This window comes from Amblyomma americanum, chromosome 3 (assembly GCF_052857255.1).
Source record: "Amblyomma americanum isolate KBUSLIRL-KWMA chromosome 3, ASM5285725v1, whole genome shotgun sequence".
NCBI classification, from domain to species: domain Eukaryota; kingdom Metazoa; phylum Arthropoda; class Arachnida; order Ixodida; family Ixodidae; genus Amblyomma; species Amblyomma americanum.
In genome coordinates, this window is record NC_135499.1 from 130,064,551 (window position 1) to 130,084,749 (window position 20,199).

Genomic DNA, 20,199 nt, shown 5'->3' on the forward strand with positions numbered 1-20,199 from the left:
GAGGAGTCTAAAAATTAATATGCAGAAAAATAATGTAATGTCTAACAGCCTCGGAAGGATAGAGAAGTTTACGATTGATAGCGAGACGGTGGAAGTAGTGAGAGAATTCGTCTACTTAGGGCAGGTAGTAACCGCTAATCCTGATCACGAGAGCGAAATAACTAGAAGAATAACAATGGGGTGAAGCGTACTTGGAAGGTTCTCTCAGATCATATATGGCAGTTCACCAATATCCCCCAGGAAGGAAGTATACAGTTAAACTTTTCTGCCCTTCTCTGATGGCCGGTTTGGGCTGGTCGGTTGCTCGTCCCGACCGATGAATGACGATGGCACGTTGGCCGGTGATCGTATACACGGCAGTACGAAGAGCCTTCGGGTCCTCGTCCACTCGTCCGGCGACACGTTGCCGGTTGGGGCAGCAACTCCAACCTGTTAACAACAACACAGATTTATTAAAAACGGGATCGAAATACAGGGCGGGTGAGAAAAAATGCAGTTGAAAAAGAAAAAGGCTGTTCAAAAAAGGCCGAGACAGAGATCCGGCGCGCTCCTCCAACTCTTTGTTTGCATCGGGTTTTAAACCCTTCGATAATGGGGCGGAGCTTTACTAAACCATCTCTTGTCCAATTTGAACCAATAGCAGTACAGCAGTAGAACACATACAAATGGGTGGAGCCCAGGGCTCGCCAGAGCCCGACTCTGTGGAGCCCCAAATTAATCTGTTCGAACGTGCAAGGCGCGCGGTTTCGCATGCACAGCTCAACACATGTGCAACCCATCGAGGCTGCTCAGCCGGAAAAGGTCTTCGGCGCCTTACGACCCCAATAAGGCAGTTCGTGGTTGCACTCCCCATTTCGCACAGCCTTGGGCAGCGTCCGAAGTGCGCGACGCGCTGTCATTGGTAACCCCTCGTCCACGGCCGGTCAGCAAGGGACGAGACGGTGAGACGCCAGTGATAAGCCATCTGCACGTGGTGGCGGCCAGTGCACCGCGACGAGTCGGAGCCAGAGCCGAAAGGATTAGCGCGGGCGTCGCGACGCTCAGTAAACTCCCCTCGACTTACCCCGGAGACGGCGGCTCCCTGAACAAAGGGGAAAGGACCCACCGGTGCCATGGGCTTCTTCTAACTTAACATGTACATACGCCACAGCTTTCTCTTACCGGTACTCAACCATGGGGCAGAAACGCGGTAGGTAATGAAAATGTTATATTGACGACAACGCAGCGAGCTAAGGAAAGGAACATGATCGGTGTAATTTTAAGACACTGGAAGAGGGCAGAGTGGGTCAGGGAGCAAACGCGGATTAATGGTATCCCTATCGAAATCAAGTGGAAGAAATAAGCTTGGGCAGGGCATGTAATGCGAAGCCAAGATAAGCGATGGTTGTTAACAGTATCGGACTGGATTCCCCAAGAGAAGGATGGATGGATGGATGGATGGATGGATGGATGGATGGATGGATGGATGGATGGATGGATGGATGGATGGATGGATGGATGGATGGATGGATGGATGGATGGATGGATGGATGGATGGATGGATGGATGGATGGATGGATGGATGGACGGACGGACGGACGGACGGACGGACGGACGGTGAGACGCCAAAAGCGTTGCATTTGGAACGGGGTGAAGGCGAGTACCGCCGGCACAGTGGACGCCCACGATCTTGGTCCACCTGGGGCCGCTTGGTCCACGTGAGCATGGGAGTGCCTGCTGCTAGAGAGAGTGGAGGAGCATTGCTATCCCAGTCACACACCACAGCTGTCACTATCTTTGACAGAGCTTTCATTGTGGCTTTTTCACCCGTGCAAGTCGATGAATCTGAGAGTTTTTTGCATATCCTTTGCAAAACAGCAAAACTGTTTTATTTCTTTTTGGATCTCAGGTATTTTGCAGCTTAGGTGTTATTGACTCTTTTGTTCAATTTAGCGCCTTTGCCACGGGCGTCCGCAAGCCCACTGCAGGGCAAGTATCGGTCAAAATACGCATTTTTCCCGGATTAGAAACCGACCGCGGCGGCTGCGTTTTTATGGAGGAAAAACGCTAAGGCGTCCGTGTGCTGTTCGATGTCAGTGCACGTTAAAGGTCCCCAGGTGGCCGAAATTATTCCGGAGCCCTCCACTACGGCACCTAATTCCTCCTTTCTTCTTTCACTCCCTCTCTTATCCCTTCCCTTTCGGCGCGGTTCAGGTGTTTAACGATATATGAGACAGATACTGTGCCATTTCCTTCCTTTCCCCAAAAACCAATTATTATTATTATTGTTATCCTACAAGCCCAGCACATCCCAACCGGCACCTCACGCATCTTCCAATCATTGCCCCCCCCCCCCCCCCCCTCCCCCTGCTGTAGCCAGTTGCTAGAGCATCCCCTCTAACGCATCATCTCTAATGTATCTGCATTTCTTCACGATCACTAGCAGCTAACGCTGGGTCATTCGAACTCGAACGAACTTCTCGCCCGAACTTGAAACAATTACAGCTTACATCGTGCTTCGTTCATAAATGCCGCACAGCCCAACAGTTCCTTGGTTGTATTTCTATAATTCTTCTGCCTGGCAGGCAATTGTGACACGTCGTTCAAGAAGTACGGCCTATGGAAGAGGAAGAAGCAAATATGAATTCGCTTAGCCCGTGGCTCCCTTGCTTGTTAGTCTCTGCTCTTCGTAGTTGGAAGTGTCACGGCGTGTCGTCGCATATCCTCGAAAAGGCCTGGGACCACAACTGGTCGAGAAACACGAGCTCGTTGCTTTTACATCACTCTGCTGCTATGCGGCGGTTCCTAGCACTCCGGTTTCTCGCATCTTATTGCGAGGTCCCCGCGGTGTAGGCTGGTGTTGAGAGGCGAGTAGCAGACATGGTCCATTTGCAGTAAACTCATTTTACGAACATGGCTCGAGGGTAGAAGAATGATTATAAGAACGAGGTTAACTGTGCGAGCGGCTCGTCGGCTATGAACGCGTATGAGTGGTTATGGAGTGGCAGCAACATAAGGGGCACGAATGCAGTTAAGGTAGGAGCTAGGAGCAGCTGGTTCTTTCGTGCTGCGCTGGCCTATGATGCATCTCGTAGTAGCAAAAGAAAACCGCGTAGTATCTACAAAGTAACAAAAGATAACCACGCAGTACGTACAAAGTAGCAAAGGACAACCGCTCAGTAATACACGTTGTTGGGCTAATTGGTGCATTGTATTCAGAAAGAATACGCCGCCATCGCTTGGAGATAATCGCCATTGTCTCTAAATGTATAGCTTAAGAGCAGGCCCCACAGACTTGTAAAATAAGGATTGCTGTTCTCGGTTCTGACTTTGTGGGAAGTTGCGTGCATTATTGATGTAACTATGATTTGTATGGTGGTGATGTTGTCATTTAGGCACACATAAATAAAAAAAAATTGAAGGCGACACTTACGCACCGCCTTAATGGTTTGACGCGATAGCGTATTGGGTTAATTCCAATATATGCAGCGTGTAATTCTCTACTTTATATTCATAAATCCCTGGGAGTCCTCGTACCCATCCTGGCGCAATGGTGGAGCGGTTAAGGGATACGTCACTGGCCTTTTATGGCAGGTGCTTTGTGATGGCAGGTGCTTTGTGCAGGTGGGCTTTGTGAGACACAGGTTGCTCTTCCCGAGCGACCAATCATTAATTTAACTGTCACTTACCACGGTGGGCAGTTGGCTCACTATCCGATGGGCAGATTGTGATGACAATGTGAGGTCACGTGACCTAGATGGCTTACCTGCCAGTGTCATCATCTTGCTTTTCGCGGACAAAGCCGACCCCAGACATTGTGGACAACGGGGCCTTTAATGTTAAAACGAAAATCAAACCGACGAATGCAATATTACACGTTTCCGATAAATAAAAGAACTATCGAAGAAATTAATGCAATAGAAGGCGTATACAGTATTTTGCGCTCATACAATTACAGTGCATTGGCACATACATTGTCTGCATCTGCGTTTTATACGTTTGGTCCATTATATTTTTCTACACATTTTTTGTTGTACGTATGTCTTCTACTTTCCCCTTTATTAATCTGTACTCAGAGTATTTCTTGTACCTGACATCGAACACCGCGTTGAGATTGTAGTGCTAACAAAAATAAAAATGAAATAAAATGATAAGTCGCCGCAGTGGCTTAGTGGTTAAGGCGCTCGGCTGATGACCCGAAAGACGCGTGTTCGATCCCGACCGCGGCGCTCGCATTTCGATGCAGACGAAATTCTAAAGGCTTGTGTACTGCGCGATGTCAGTACACGTTAAAGAACCCCAGGTGTTCAAAATTTCCAGAGCCCTTCACTACGACGTCCCTCATAGCCTGAGTCGCTTTAGGACGTTAAACCCCCATAAACCGTAAACCAAAAATAAAATTACATCTACAATATTCAATAAATATCGCTCATTAGCGACATTTACTAAATTACACCTGCATTTTACTGACCGGTGTGACTGTAAGAAAATTGAAGCAATTTCTTGCAGAATATACGATGTAGTACGAAGAAGTGAACTAATTTAATCTAGTCAGAAAACTATGGGCGCCAGCCGGCGTGAAGATTATTAAAATTACGGCATTGCATTTTTTCTGGATGAGGATCTTTTTTCTTTTTCGTGTCATCTATTATTCTTGAGTCTATCTTGTATCTCTGTAAAGAAGGGCGAAAAATTATAATTGTTCGTTTAGAAGCTTTACGACGAAGAATGACTAGCGATAGACTTCCTTGAATTTTTCTAATAATTTGCTATGCATAACGTTCACTGATGTTCGCAGCCATGCCTGCAAGATTTCAGCACGAAATGGGATTCATTTCCATCAGTGGTTCATTTAGAGCTGCACTCGGTCCGTCGTAAGGGTTGTGTCTGTTCACAGATGGTTTGCGCTGCGAATCTGCTTCCGCACAGCTGCTCGGAGACGCCTTCGCAGCGCCTATCCTGTTCCTCTTGGGCTACCACATCGAGAGGGCTTTCCAGGAACCCGACGTGAGGGAGCACCTGTACCCCGCTCTGGTGCTCAGCGCTGTGAAATCGTAAGGCAGTTTTTCTTCTGCGTGATTCCTCATGCATGGTTAAAGCGGCTGCATACAAAACGTCCTGGCACTCCTGTAGCAAATGTTGAAGGTTTCGAGAAGCTCAGTTTCCAAAAGATAATAATAATAATAATAATAATAATAATAATAATAATAATAATAATAATAATAATAATAATAATAATAATAATAATAATAATAATAATAATAATAATAATAATAATAATAATAATAATAATAATAATAATAATAATAATAATAATAATAATAATAATAGGGTTTTCGGGAAAGGAAATGGCGCAGTATCTGTCTCGTATATCGTTTCACACCTGAACCGCACCGTAAGAGAAGGGATAAAGGAGAGAGTGAAAGAAGAAAGGAAGAAAGAGGTGCCATAGTGGAGGGCTCCGGAATAATTTCGACCACTTGGGGATCTTTAACGTGCACTGACATCGCACAGCACTCGGGCGCCTTAGCGTTTCGCCTCCATCGAAATGCAGCGGCCGCGGTTGGGTTCGGACCCGGGAACTCCGGATCAGTAGCCGAGCGCTCTAACCACTGAGCCACCGCGGCGGGTAGTTTCCAAAAGAACAAGTGAGCAAAAAAGAAAGAAACCTAAACCCTCTTCGGGTCAAGCGCGCAGGACGTTACAGCGCCTCCAGTGAGAACCGTCGCCATTTTGCTGAGAACACGAGATTTTCGGCCCAAGTGCCAGCCTGTTTCAGTATGGAACGCGAACAATCAGTAACAGCGCGTAAACGAATGATTCTTAGATTACTTACTCTCGCTGCCTTCTGCTCGTGATGTTTTGCGCGCAGAACCTGCTTTTTACACAAAACGCCTGTGCATTTAACGGTATAATTTATCATTGCTACGCAGCGCTGCACTCTACCTAAGAGCTCGTCCTGTTGCATGATTTGTGAAGTCGTTAAAGAATAGAAAACAGTAGCGCGAGCACGTGACTATCAGTATACATGCTTCCCCGCAGTGAAGCATGTATGTTTTCTGGGATATTTCAACCCGGGCGTCATACACGTACGCACTAAACACGAATTAACCCAGTTGGAAGAGAACAAGGAGTAATTTGTCCTGCCCAATTACCGTTGTAGATTTCGATCAATGTACGAAATGCCTACTCTTGGCAACAGAGGCGAACAGAGCGAGCATAACATGCGAACCAACGCTTCCGAGTGCTTTCTTTTCCCACTTGAAAGGTGATTGGAGTGGAGCCCAGATTCACACTCATTTGTATGCAAGGTCGGTTACGCCATGCGCTGATTCCTTAGATAACATAGTCAATGGCCTCGGCAGTGACATAGCTTCTTCAACACGTTCTGTTTTCACACGAATTATGGGTTATAGCTACTGCTACTGCTAGTGCTGCTGCTAGTGCTGATGCTACTGCTAGCTGCTGCTAATTGATGATACGTACTGATACATAGCATGTGATGCAAAGCGTTTAGAGCGAGGGGGAGGCATCAGAAGAGGACGCATGAATTTTTTTTTGCGCTGCCAAAGGACTGCTTCAAACGCGCCATGACCTGTTGGTGTACCTCAATTCTTGCTCGCGAGTTATTCTTCGAAAACACGCAGTTGTCAATGCGCCCCAGAATAGCGCATGAAGCCCATTTTTCACAAAACGCATTTTTCTTAGCTTCTTCGAAACACGTCTATCTGCCGACGTGGTCCTGTATCCATTCTCCTCCCCGCAGGTTTGCACTGCCGGTGTTCCTCAAGGTGTTTGTGGAGCTCGTGCTTCACTGGAGCGGGGCGGCGACGGCCGGTGTCAAAGACCAGGCCAATTTCGCTTTCCTGTACGGCTCAGCGCCGACGGCGCCCATTGTGATCCTGTACGCTTCTCAAAGAGCTCTGCCGACGGGAACGGTGAGCTCCTCCCCTTCCGCATTCGTTTCGATCGGGGGAGGCGGACAAAAGGAAGCGGCCACCTGGAAGCATGTTACTGACATACCGATTCCTTGTTGCGCATTGTGCAGCGTGTCACTCCTTTATTCGTCCTAGCTTTTCTTCCTTTTTTTGTTTGTTTCTGGCCATAATATGTCGGTGGAGTTTGTAACCACCTTCTAATGCAGCACAGCAGGTAGTAGTTTGTAGATTCGTGTGACCAAGTTGTCGCGGTTCCTATTATGACGTAGTTTACAGTCCCAACTCCTTCTTAACGCAGAGACGCGGTCCTCAGTTATAATTTCCGACAGTGCGCCCGCAGTTCAAGACCGGGGTTGTAGTCTTTGAGCAACGCTGCCGAGGCAGCGCCATTTTCAGTGTTCTTTACAGCCCATATGTTTGAAAAAATTGAAAATTGATTTTTGGAGAAAGGAAATGGCGCAGTATCTGTCTCGCATATCGGCGGACACCTGAACCACGCCGTAAGAGAAGGGATAAAGGAGGGACTGAAAGAAGAAAGGAAGAAAGAGGTGCCGTAGTGCACGTTACAGATCCCCAGTTGGTCGAAATTATTCCGGAGCCCTCCAGATGCGTGCCTCTTCGAGGACAGTTTGAGCCACTAACTCTTCATCTGATTCAGTGGTGCAAAGTGTCGTTCGAGAAAGAACTCGTGTGATTTGTTTTTGTATTCTGCTTAGTGACTGTGAGAAGCACCGTTAAACTCGAAAACGGAGTGCGCGAAACGCGCATTCACCTTCTGTACCAAGATCTGCTACCTGATCCTGAATAATATTTTGTAATTAAAGTTCGACAAACAGATGTAGCGCTACTTGACCAAATATGCAGACTTGGGAAGAGTAAGCTAAAAGGTGACGGAAATTTGTAACCCATTACCTTTTTTATATCTTTGCTTATTTATAAGTATCAACAAACAAACAATATAGCGTTTTGCTACCATCCTGGCATCCCGCTCAGGGGATATAAAGAGCCCTGCAGAAGCTGAGCGCAGTAAAATATTGACATTAAAGAGGTGAAACCGTCCCGTTTTGTCCTATCCCCTAGATACGAGAAGGCACGGGGTAGAATGGGACTCCCTCCCAAAATAGAAATATTATACGCAGTCTTGTAGCGAACGTAAACAAAGTTGTCTCTGTGGGAATTACAAAGGCTGAATCCACGCAGAACCTCACACCGTTTTCTTCCATCACCCGCTGCAGACCAAGCGGCCACATGCAGCCAGGCTTTGTGTGTAGGCTGGCTATATGATTCTTCACGATTTCTTGCTTTCTTTAGCAACTTTTTCTGTTTTAGTGTTGCGGTTGTTAGTTTTCCGCCTCTTGCGCATCAAACGGACATGCGATATGGTTCTATTTGCACTACCTGAACACGAGCTTTTGTACGTGATTGTAGGTTAGACCGAACACAGCTTGTTCCACTGTCAGCGTGTTGCCCAAGTAGCTGCCCTTACTAGGCAGAAAAAAAATATGGCGCTGAGGTTCTAAAATGAGGGCGTGCATTTATTTTCAACATATTCTGTCACCTAGGCGTCCCTTGGAAGACGAAAAAGCTTGGTAGCGCCGGCATTGCTTGATGCTTTCGGATGCCTCCTTCCGGTCTTCGCCACGCCAGTCTCCAATCAATGTTTCCCTTTTCTGCGTTCAGACCATCCTAGAGAGCGATAAAGCAAGGACAATGGTTCGCAGCAGGAAACAAAAACCATTATCTTTACTTTAGGCTATTAAGAGCAACAAAGTGTCGTGTTTTGCTCCACGTGTCACTTGTGGCTGAAATAGTTTCTTGGGAAAAACGAGATGTGCAAGCATTCCTAAATTTGAAAGGAATAAGACCATTAACCTACTGTAATAACTGAATACAACGATAATCCAGGACGCTTGGTCGATTGAGCTGCGCAGGTTGGAAAACTGTAGCGTGCTGAATTTCTCGCTTTTTGGCAGATTTTTTTAAACACCAAGTTTATTGCTTAAAAGAGGCTTGCTTGGTCAGCATTACGGTGAGTTGCAGTGGCCACGTGGTGGGTCATGCCAGATAAAGATCTCTTTAAGGTGTTTTAAGCCTAAAAGTTTCAAATTTTAAATCTGAAGCTATCATATTGCTGGGTTTTGCCCCAATGTCCCATAACAACCGCTATTCGCATTGCAGTGCTGATTTAACAAAACTCTAGCATTAACAGTGTGCGAGGCGCGGGCTTGTCCTTACAAATATAGCAAGATCTGTAGCAAGGTCCAAGAACTTGTGAAAAAAGCTCTGCGTCGAACTGTCACCCGAACTAGCCAACACGGCAACAGCAGTTGAACCTCTTTATTTATTTTTATTCCTGGCTTTTAGTTAAAGTTTTCATTATAGTTTGCATCTTTTCCTTCTTTTCAGGCTTCTGAAGTGGTCATCTAAGGGTAATACGGCAATTTAGGCGGCCTGTCTCTTCTTTCTCTATCTGAGTAAATGTCCGTACATGTTTTCTTAGACATTTACAGAATAACTGATTGCGTAGGATTACTGCCCTGAAGTTTTATGCCTCGCAAGTTCTGCTAAATAAAAGACTGTATTCGGTAATGCAAAGGAGGAGTAGTGCTACGAAAATAAATATGTGTTCTCTTGCTCGCACAATACAGGCTTGCCTGCCTGAGTGTAAGATAACATTCTCGTACGTTGTTCTTCGTTCGAAGACCAGAGAGTACAAAACAAGTATTTGCAGTAGGAGGTGTGTCATATAGGATTACTATCCATGCGTGGTGTTATTGCTCCTTGCTCCTTGCTCCGTTTCCTTCCTTGCCGTAATGGCGTGTTGCGTCTGCGGCCATCTCCTGCAGCTGGCGACCGGAGTAGGCGTGTGCACCTTGCTCTCGGTGCCGGTGATGTTCGCCTCTGCCAGCGTTATCAGCGACGAGCGCCTGGGATCGGACTCCTCGCATTTGCAAATGAAGCCTGCCCTGGCCTCTCTCAGCGGACTCAGTCTCCTGGCGTCTGTGAGTGCGAAGCCTCAGCCCCTGCCCGAGAAAACTGTCTGCGCGATGGAAAAGTCCAGACTGTCTACAATTTCACTCAACTCGAAAGGTCGTAGAAAGACCGAACGCACAGACTAATCGAATTACTCGAAATCACAACGACCCTGCATGGGCTCATTGCGTTACCTCACCGGGTTATTTGTTGGCGGCAGAGCCAAAGTCCTAAGTCGAAGCCCGTCGCGTAGATCGGGGTGGCGTAGATACCATACGAGAGGAAATAAAAATAATAATCCCGAATGAATGGGTTCGGCTCGATTGTTTCGGCTTGGCTTGTTCTACCGGAATGGGCGTCATTTGGACCGAGAATATTTCTCGAACGCAGCAGCGGGTTTCTCGAAGCTTGCGTCACTGCTGTCGAGATCAGCTCCCTAATGCCCGGAATGTCTCATCCTGTCGCTGGCTTTAAGCTCTTGCGAGACAAACGGGAGTATTTCCGAGGCAGCTTAAATCCGCCTGCGTCCCCATTAGTGTTATGGCCGGGGCTGTGCTCCGGCTGTGGCGCCGTAAGTTTGGGTCGGGGCAACGACACTGCGGCAGTTCTCTCGTTGCAGTTAGAGACAACATAAGGTGTACCCTTAAACGGCAAGGCGCCAGCGGTACTTTTAAAATATGCGTCACAGAAATGAATCTCGCCGGGATTTGGCATTTTACATGTGTATATATATTTGTTCACCTGGCCGTAATATAAGAAAAAGAAAGCGAGAGAAAAGGAGAAAAAAAGTGTGCTTGACTGTTTACTCCATAAATCAGTATTACGCGCAGGGAGAACTTGCGCCTGTAGAAATCAAGCTAGGCTGGTTGCGTATTCAGTGCACGTAGCGATTTCCGTGGCTTTTTCGCAACACAGAAGAATATGAAAAGAGGAAATTTATAGAAAGAGAACAGAGTTGAGAGGAAGTTATTTTCGTTATTGGATACATGAGCCACGTCCAGCTAAAAAAAGGGAAACTAAAGATTAAGCTTCGATAAGATGTCAAAAGCAAAAGTTAGATAAGTTGGGGCGAGTTGCTCTACCGCATAATCCCTCTGGTCAAGCTGCCCACAAGGCGGTAGTAGTAAGCGTCCAAAGCCTCAGATGATAGTAGCAGCCAGATGAAAATGTCACTAACAAGGGGTGTGCAATAAAGTTTCTCGTGGATTAAACGTCTTTAATAGATGATGGACTTGAAAAGAGCTACTGCTACAATCAGATAGGAAGAGGGAGCTCTGGAAGCTAGTCTGCGGTCATCAACTGCAGCTTACCGTTCTATCTTAATAGTAGTGTCTTTCTAGTACTAACCTGCACGGCATAAACGTTAAGAGTAATGAAAAGGCTTGAAATTAAATTTAGCAGGACGCAGCTAGCCATGGAAAGGAACATGTCAGCAATAACGTCAAGAGACATGAAGAGAGCAGCGTGGGTTAGGGAACCAAACAAAGAGGAGCTAATGATATATATCTTAGCTAAAATCAACGATATGTGAAATGGACATCCGCAGTGCATGCAATGCATAGATTATATAACCGTTGGTACCTCTGCGTAACGGATTGCATTGGAAGCGAATGCAAATCATAGCAGGGGGCAGGAGAGAGTCAGGTGGTCGGTTGAGATAAGGTGGCCGCAGCTGGGTTGACTGGAGGTAATTGGGGGAGGCCTTTGTCCTGTAGTGTATGAATCTGTGCTGATAATGATGATGATGATGATGATCAGATCAAAACGAAAGTTTCATCTTGGAAGTATGAAGGCAGTGACAAGGTGTCATCGACATTTCTATTGTTTTTCCGATAAAGGAACATCTGGAGTATACCGGCTTTGCGTGTGATGAACGAGACACTGATTCTGTGTGCTGCAGCTGTCGCCAACAGCTGCTACCATTATTCTACGACGGAATTCGGAGAATAAAGTGCGCTGGTGGAGGGAATGCACAGCCGCTATGGGAGACTACATCAAAGAGTGACGTGCTCTTGAGAAACAGGACAGTACGAACTTTTATTTGAATGCAGCATCTTCAGTTCTATCACTTGTTACACACAAGGCGGCAAAACTTGTTGAACACCTATCGTGTTCAGCTTCCCGTCCAAAGGGCAGGTTTCAATCGCAGTACACCGTATTATCCTAAGTTTAGTGACCTGGAACACTTGACCGGCTACCGCTTGAGACTTGGTAGGAGCTAGAGACAAACACCTGCGAACGCAAGATAGACTATGCGCACGTGCTCGAGTCGAGCCACTTATTTGGAGAAGCATGCAAAGTGAGGCTGGCAGATGATCGCTGACTTAGGTGGCGCTGATTGGATGAAATTTTGATGTCTCGTATCCTGGGATGAAACCGAAGGAGAAAATCTAGCGTAAAACTCTTCAGCAAGTCAGACCATTACGAGTTCCTTGAAAAGCACTAGGCCAGGATAATATAGCCATTTAATTTCTAATCTATATCAGTCATTTTTTTTTCGTCCCTGGAAATTGTCTCGTGCAAAGCCAATCCCCCGCCGTCATTGTGATCAGCCACTCAGTGAATCGAACAAGGGAACGGAATATAAAGTAGGACAGACGCGATTGTATTTTACGGCCCTGCAATCTCGCATAACAAACCCACATATTTTACTTTGATCTTAGTGCAGTCGTCGGAGGAAACGGAAATTAAACTTTAGCTACCAACATGTGTACTTTTTAACAAAAACGCAGAAAACCATCAGTAAACAAAAATACGTGGTAGAAAACTCTGGATATTGATGTGGGTTCATTGTGTGCGAGCTTATTCTTCAGGATTTTCCTCCAAGCTCACTGAGCACCCAGTTGTGCTATCAGGACCCGTTCTTCACCATACGGTCCGTTTTCTTCGAAAGCTACTGGCTCTCATGAAAAGTCAGCGCAAGGATGTTAAATGCATTATTTAGCATATACCAAACACAGTGCTATGCCCAAATTTATTACTGCACCATGCAGTTTTACACGAGTGCGGTTTGATCTCCGCATGCACTTCGGTTTCTGGAAACCACAAATTAAGGTTTTAAGCTCAGCAGTCGTAGGGTATTGTCACACGCGTGCTGGGAACTTCATTTTTTACACAGGCGGCGCATTTATAATGTATTACTTATGGTTGCGTCCAGAGTCCCTAATCCCTCCCGCGCTAGTAATGTTTCACCAACTAGCACAACTAGCTACCACAGTGCGCTTGCGCTAAACTAGTTATTATCAAATATTGTTAATACAGCTGAGCGACCGAAATATATCACTGCATTTGCTGTGAGTTCAGGAATGAGCGGCACTGGAACAGCATCTGCAAGAATTCCAACTTCTTCTGGAAAACCAGCTTTGCCTGTGAAAGTTGCATCGTGTTTGCAGTGTCACATACAATGAAGCAAACTTCTGCACGGAGAAAGTTCTCACTGCTAACTGCAGCCACCGATGGGTTTTGGCAGAAAATATAAATGTTTAATCGCTATTTTCCTTCCGCAGGTATTTGTGATCGGGCTCTTTTTTCTGACCAGAAGAACAGGAGGCCTGATTCGCAACGTCTTCATGTGTCTTCTCGCTTGCGAGGTTGGTGGAATTTTAAAGCCACAACTGTTAGTAGCAATACTCCTGAGATCGTGTTCGTGTATGCCGGCGTTGTTGTCAGCGGGAAGGAGGAGAGGTTAAAGTGAAGCAGGGGAAAGGAAGCAGGCCGAGATGCAGCGAGCGTGAAATCTCGTGAAGCGTCGCGTGGAGGAAGGAAAGGAGTGCGGCTGCGGCACCTGTACGGCGCTGTCTGGACGCAAAAAGGCGCCCGTGTGCTGTGTGCTGTCAGTGCACGTTCAAGATCCCCAGATGGTCGAAGTTGTTGCGGGGCCCTCCGCTACGGCACCTCTTTCTTCTTTTTCCTTCTCTTCGTCCTTCCTTTATTCCTTCCCTCACGGCGCGGTTGAGGTGTCCACCGAGAAGTGAGACGATACTGCGCCATTAAGTTTCCACAAGAACTGCCAATTCTTAAAAATTAATCCGTTTTTTTTACGTAAACTGACGTTGTACAGGACATGGGAGCATTGCCTTGCGTTTAACCTCCGTCGAAACACGGCCGCCCGCACTGGTATGAGTGCGCATTCTCGGGCACAGCCGACGATGCCGCTGACCACTGGGACACCGGGTCGGGTTTCAACGCAAATTATTAAAAACAAACAAACATTTATCGTTGCCTTTCTTGGATTTGATGACTTCACTTCTTTTATGTACGAAGAAGAACAAAGTTTCTTTTATTTGCTGTCTAAATTTGGTAGAAGGCTTCCTGCTCCAAAAAGTCACCTTCTCTGACACGATGCCTCTCCCCAGGTCGTCAAGTCGTTAGGCGTGCTGCTGTGGCTTCTGCTCAGCCCGCACAACCAGTGGGGTCCACTAGCAGTCTTCCTGGTGACTTGCGGCCAGTACTCGTCCAGGGCGTGGACCGCGTGCATTGCCCTGTGTGTTTTTCTGCTCAAGCACTACAGGCCGCCGGAACTGTCTACGCACGCTAGGGTGATGTTCTTCGTAGCGTACGGGTAAGGAGGGTGCACTTTTGCGCGGAGGAGAATTTGCATGAATTGCTGAATTCCCAGGGCGGAAGTGCACGGAAATTTCTAACATTGACATGTTTCATTGGTAGCTGGGCTTCCTTTTCCGTGAATTGCTGTTTGTTTCCTTATCACTTTCACGAATCGGATGCCACGTACGCTGCCTCTGCGCACCGTACGACCGGATAGAAGACCGTCGCAAGCTACCTTGATTAGAGTTTCATGAAAAAAAGCGCTTCTGATGCAAGTATTTGTACGGTACCGATGTGGAATAACTGCTATACATAACCTCGAAAGCCATTGGTTAAGATTTAATTACGAAATAATACTATTGCGCTTGACGATCGGCAGTATACCTGTCCAGTGTCGAATGTTGGCACCTTCCAAGCCTTGACTCGCGGCACGTGTGGCAGACGCTGTGCCAATTTCTATGCTGTCATATAATTCGAGGTATGGTAGGATGTTCTGTACTAAGCAGTAACCAATGTGTTTCAATATCTTTATTTATTTTCATACAAAAACAAGTGAGAATTTTGTCGTTCCTAGGGTTCCGTAAAAAGAAAAAGCGTTGCTAATATGTTTTCGGGGAAACCCTCCGCGTGGAGTAAATTTTAAGTAAGGGAGCAAATTACACATTGGCATTCACCCAAGCGCAGCCATACGGCTACGAAATAACTGCTATGTATGATCTCGTGAGCTACGCTAAATCAATGATAAAAACTATTCACTAGATTTTGCTAGTTCAGATATAATTATAAATTAGTATTGCGTGCGCTAGGCGATCGCGAGAAATATCTGTTCAGTTTCAAGTGACGGATTTTTTTGAAACCTTGACTTAATTCTTTACCACCATACAATTCGGGGTTTGGTCTGCTACTTTCTACTAAGCTGGAACCGATGTGAATGTTTTGAGGAAAACGCGGTGTTTCAAATTACCGCTAAACATTAGATGGGAGTTCCAGCCCAGGGGCCGAATCCACGAAAGAGTTCGCTTTGGAACGCGTTTGCTTTGCCGCGCCGTCAATTTGACGTAGGCATCGGGTGGACAAGGATGGGACGAACACTGCGGGAGGACGAGGGGGCAGGCAACAGCCAATCAGCTTTGTTGTGCGGTCCCATCTCGGCTGCTTGTATGTTTAAGGGGCTATATGCTAACTTCGGCGCGTTTTTAACCTCTCGTGCCGGCAGCACGATTGTCTGAGCGACGGCCAAAATCGTCCGGCCCACAGACGACTGCGGGAGCCGTATAGTTGCCTCGCTGCCGACTGTCGCCTGGAAGCCCCCCGTAGCGAAGAACCGTAGCGCGCAGAGTATTTTGCGCTCTGTTGTGAACGCATTTTTCCTCGTTGGTCCAAGGTGGGGGTTTTAGCTCATCGCATAGCCAGCGTACAAGTCCCTTCGACAGCCTGAAATGCTTTCGGAAGGCATTGTCACGCATGCCGAAAGGATTGTCATGCACGCGCGACTGCCGATGCCGCCGATAACATTCCCTGAGCACCGCCAACAACAGCGGGGCGACGGGAGGTACCGGCATGTTTCTTCTCGCGCCGAAGCGAAATCCACTTTCAGAGTTCCACACGCAGCGACCGAACGCGTTCGCTTTCACTTGGTTGTCATGTCTCGTGACTTAAACAAAATCCGTGGTCCCGCCTCCGTGAAGTGATGACACCGCCAGCGGTGACGACACACGGCCAATGGGGCGAGGTGGCGAGAGAAAGCGAACGCGTTCCAAAGCGAACTGTTTCGTGGATTCGGCCCCAGGCTTTCAAAGATGGTAAGATATATACTTGCATGACCTTACTCGATAGCGGTAGAGGCGCCTTAATTCAGTTGAGTGACTCATGCGGAGCAGTTTCTGACAGACCGCTGTGCGGTTAACTCAACCTGTGCATAACCGTTGCCACTATCGTTACAACAACCACAACCACCACTACCGCCACCCACTTCCTCATGCGTTGCAAGCATCTCATCTGTTGCTGTCAAGTGTAGCCAAGTAAGCACACATGCCCCGTTGACTGACCGTACACAGAAGAAAAGGCAGTAAAGTACGAGACAAAGCATCCAAACTCGCAGCTCCCCCTCAAAGTGATCCTGTAGTGAGCAAACGAGGTCACGGAAAAGTGTGCACAGGACTGCCTTCAGGAAGAAGTTGGCACAGAACTACCCAGGAATGCAGATGTGTAAGTGGCAAGTTCTTAATCGTTAATAGTGAGTAAAAATTGCAGAGTTGTCGCGCCAATCAGTATGAGGCCGGCACGATGAAGGAAAAGATTGATTTACTGGCTGAAGTGCTAGAACGTCTGATGGCGGGAGCTGAACGGCGCGTGACGCCGGCACGAGGAGCGAGCTCCATTCGACCGCACTTCGGCGTCATCATCTTCGACGGCTGGTGCTGCTCGTGCTGCGTAAGGCTGCTGCTGAAGCTGGGAGCCGGAACGATACTTTCCGCTTCAGAGGAGTAGCAGGGAAACATGGCGGAGGAGGGCAGCCGGCCGTGTGGGGCAGTGAAAGCACACATGAAAGCACAGTGGGCGGGGCGTCCTCTGTGAAGGCTGGCTTCAAGCGATCTATTGAAATGGTGTCAGTGCACCCATGAATGTCGACGACGAAGAACTTCGATGTTCTTTCCAGTACACGGAAGGGGCCGTCGTAGGGGTGCTGAAGCTGCTTGCGGACAGAGTCTTGGCGAACAAAGACGTGCGTTCAAGTGGCTAGTTCGGATGGAACATATGAAGATGGTCGAGACTGGCGTTGGAGATGTGGCGTTGCGTCACGTAATAGGTAGGGTCGGGACTTGTAGACGAATCGGTAGATTCGAAAAATTCACCAGGAAGACGCAGGGGTGAGCGAAGACAAGCTCAGCCGGAGTGCAACGAAGATCTTGTTTCAGTGTAGCACGGAGGCTGAGCAGAACCAGTGGCAGGGAGGCAGTGCAGTGGGGGGTGGGGTTGGGCTTTGAGGGATGTTTTTAGCGAACGATGGAGGCGTTCGATCATACCGTTGGGGATGGGATGGTAAGCAGTAGTTCTAATTCAGGAAGTTCCAAGTAAAGTCATAGGTTATTGAAAAGTGAATATTCAAACTGGGCGCCACGGTCAGTGGTGATGGTCGAGGGAACCCCGTGCCGGGAGACCAAGCCGGCGACGAAGATTGTGGCGATGGTGTCACTGGTGGCGTAAGGCAGAGGGAACGCTTCAGGCCAGCGAGTAAACCGATCGATGTAAGTAAGAAGATGTGACTCTCCAGCAGAAGGTGGCCAGGGACCCAAGATATCGATGTGGACGTCGTCAAAACGGGCTGACGGCGAAGGGAACGAGCCGAAGGTAGAGGTCGTGTGTCGCTGAGATTTAGACCGCTGGACAGCCAGGCAGGCACGGGCCCAGGCGCGCACGTCCTTTTTGATGCCTGGCCAGAGATTTGAACGCTTCGTGGACACAGTTATAAGGGGTCTACCTTTCTGCATGGCCTACATCGATGACCTCCTCGTATTCAGCCGCGATGTGGAGCAGCACTTGAAACACCTCCGGCAGCTTTTCCAACGTCTCTCTGATTACGGCCTGATCATCAACAGAGCAAAATGTGTATTCGGCAAGTCGGAGCTCGACTTCCTTGGCATCTGGCCTCTCCCATCAAAAGTCCAGGCCATTCAAGACTTTTCTCAGCCTGCCTCAATCCGCAAGCTCCGTGAATTTCTCGGCCTTATCAATTTTTATCGCCGTTAAATCTCGCACTGTGCTGCAGTCCTCAAACCACTGACGGACATGCTTCAAGGCAAGAAAAACTCCACACAACTGACATCGTCATCAGCTGCTCTGGAATTTTTCCAGCCTGCAAAGCGAAACTATCCGACCTCTCTCTCCTTGCTCATCCGCGCCCTGATGCACCCCTACGCCTCACGACCGACGCCTCCGACTCCGGCGTTGGAGCAGTGCTCCGCCAGCTCGTGGATGGTCCTTGGAGCCCTCTATCTTTTTTCTCCAGAAAGTTTTCCGCTGCCGGAAGCCGCTACAGTACATTCGGCCGTGAACTCATTGCCATGTACATGTCCGTGCGGCATTTCAAGCACCTCCTAGGAGGTCGGCAATTCCACGTCGTCACTGACCACAAACCACTTATTTTTGCCATCAAATCGGGGAGTGATAAATTCTCGCCCCGCGAAGTTCGTCACCTTTCGTACGTGGCAGAATTCACGACCGACATCAGACATGCGCAGGGTCTTGACAATGCCCCGGCGGATGCTGTCACGTGTTGCTGCTTCTCTCGCCTCGGCTGCTCCACCACCGAATCTCGACTTTGTCGCACTCGCAAAAGCGCATCAACATGACTCGGAAGTTATGGACCTTTGCAAGAACCCTCGTTCGCTGGTTCTCTGGGAAATTCTTTTCTCTTCCTGCCCGTCTCCATCCTCTGCGACACTTCGGCCGGCACTCCGCGCCCTTTGGTGCCGCTTTTCGTCGTCTTGTCTTCGACGCCCTACACGCCCTATCCCATCCCGGAATTCGCGCAACGCAGCAACCTCTCACGAAACGTTACGTCTGGCCGTCTTTAGGGTTCGGCCGTCCGTCAGCGCCTATACGTCACTAAGGTGTGTGAGAACGACGCTGCGTTGATGCACCTACTCATCGATGCAATACGTTTCCGCTGGCTGCAGAATAAATTCGAGAGTTAGAAAACGCCAAAACTACGCCGAAAAAAAAGGTCGAAAAATTGATCGCCTTCAATATTAATCTTGCATTTTTCTCATGTTTTTCGCGGTGATCTGCAATCAGTGATTGCGAACGTACTGCACGTCAGAAAAAAAAAGCGAAACTAAACATTTCTCTTTCCCGCTCCTTCAGAAAATTTACAAATATTTATGTAACTGGTGCCCAATGAAGCGGCGGCGCCACCTTTGTGCAAGGAAAGAGGACATGATAAACGTTGTAAATGCCTGTTTCCCTTAAATTGCGACTACAAATTACTGGCATTCACCAGCGTTCATTAATCAATTCACATCTTCACGCTTGTTTGGACGTGAAGAGTGTATCTAAATATTAAGGTAACTTAAAGAACTCAGTTTTCTATAGCTCACTTTTAACTTTCAAGATTCCTCTGTCTGTAGCTGGGTGTGGGAGAAGGCTTCACCTTGACAGGGTTAAAAGCGCCCCGTGATTACCCGGGAGAGCAGGAGAATGCAGGAGTTGTGCAGCCAATTCGCTGAATGCCTACGCACAAAACTGAGAACAGGAATGCCGCGCGCTGTGCTAGCGTCGTTATGGAGCTCAAAATAGGCTGCAGTGCGTCTTTTAAGAATTTTTTGTTTTGTGTGCGTGTGTGCTTGTATGAGCAATAACTTAAATAAAATTAAGAAGATGCTTAGCGTATGTGATGTTTCAGTGAACGTGGATGCTTTGCTTTTGGTACTCTGAAGAGAGCAGGGTTGCAAATATAGTCTGTAGAATAGAGATAGTTGGGAAAAAAAGGAAGGATGAATGAGAGAAGGAAAGAAAATTACAATGACAGGAATCAGGGAAGAAGAATTAAAGGCAAGGAAAAGAAGAAAAGAACGGAAGGAGGAAATAAAAGAAATGAGTAGCGGTGCTACTTTTAAAGTCAATCATTTGCGAGGACCTTTGCGCGCCTATAACTATTGTATTAGACCCGTCATGATGACAAGTTATCACGCCAGCAGTGTGTTTGGCTGCAGTCAGTATTGAACGATAACGTGAACATAATAAGCAGCGTGCTTCAAAAAAC

At 47.6% G+C, this 20,199-nt stretch overlaps 1 protein-coding gene across 1 annotated transcript in view; it reads left to right on the top strand.

The window, feature by feature from the left end:
- Window positions 1-20,199, top strand: part of LOC144124121 (lysosomal cholesterol signaling protein-like) — a 96,600-nt gene that overhangs the window by 37,184 nt on the left and 39,217 nt on the right. The window contains exons 7-11 of the mRNA XM_077656783.1: window positions 4,909-5,033; window positions 6,746-6,917; window positions 9,764-9,919; window positions 13,397-13,480; window positions 14,246-14,451. Coding sequence (XP_077512909.1) covers window positions 4,909-5,033; window positions 6,746-6,917; window positions 9,764-9,919; window positions 13,397-13,480; window positions 14,246-14,451 — 743 coding nt within the window. The remainder of the gene's footprint in view (window positions 1-4,908; window positions 5,034-6,745; window positions 6,918-9,763; window positions 9,920-13,396; window positions 13,481-14,245; window positions 14,452-20,199) is intronic.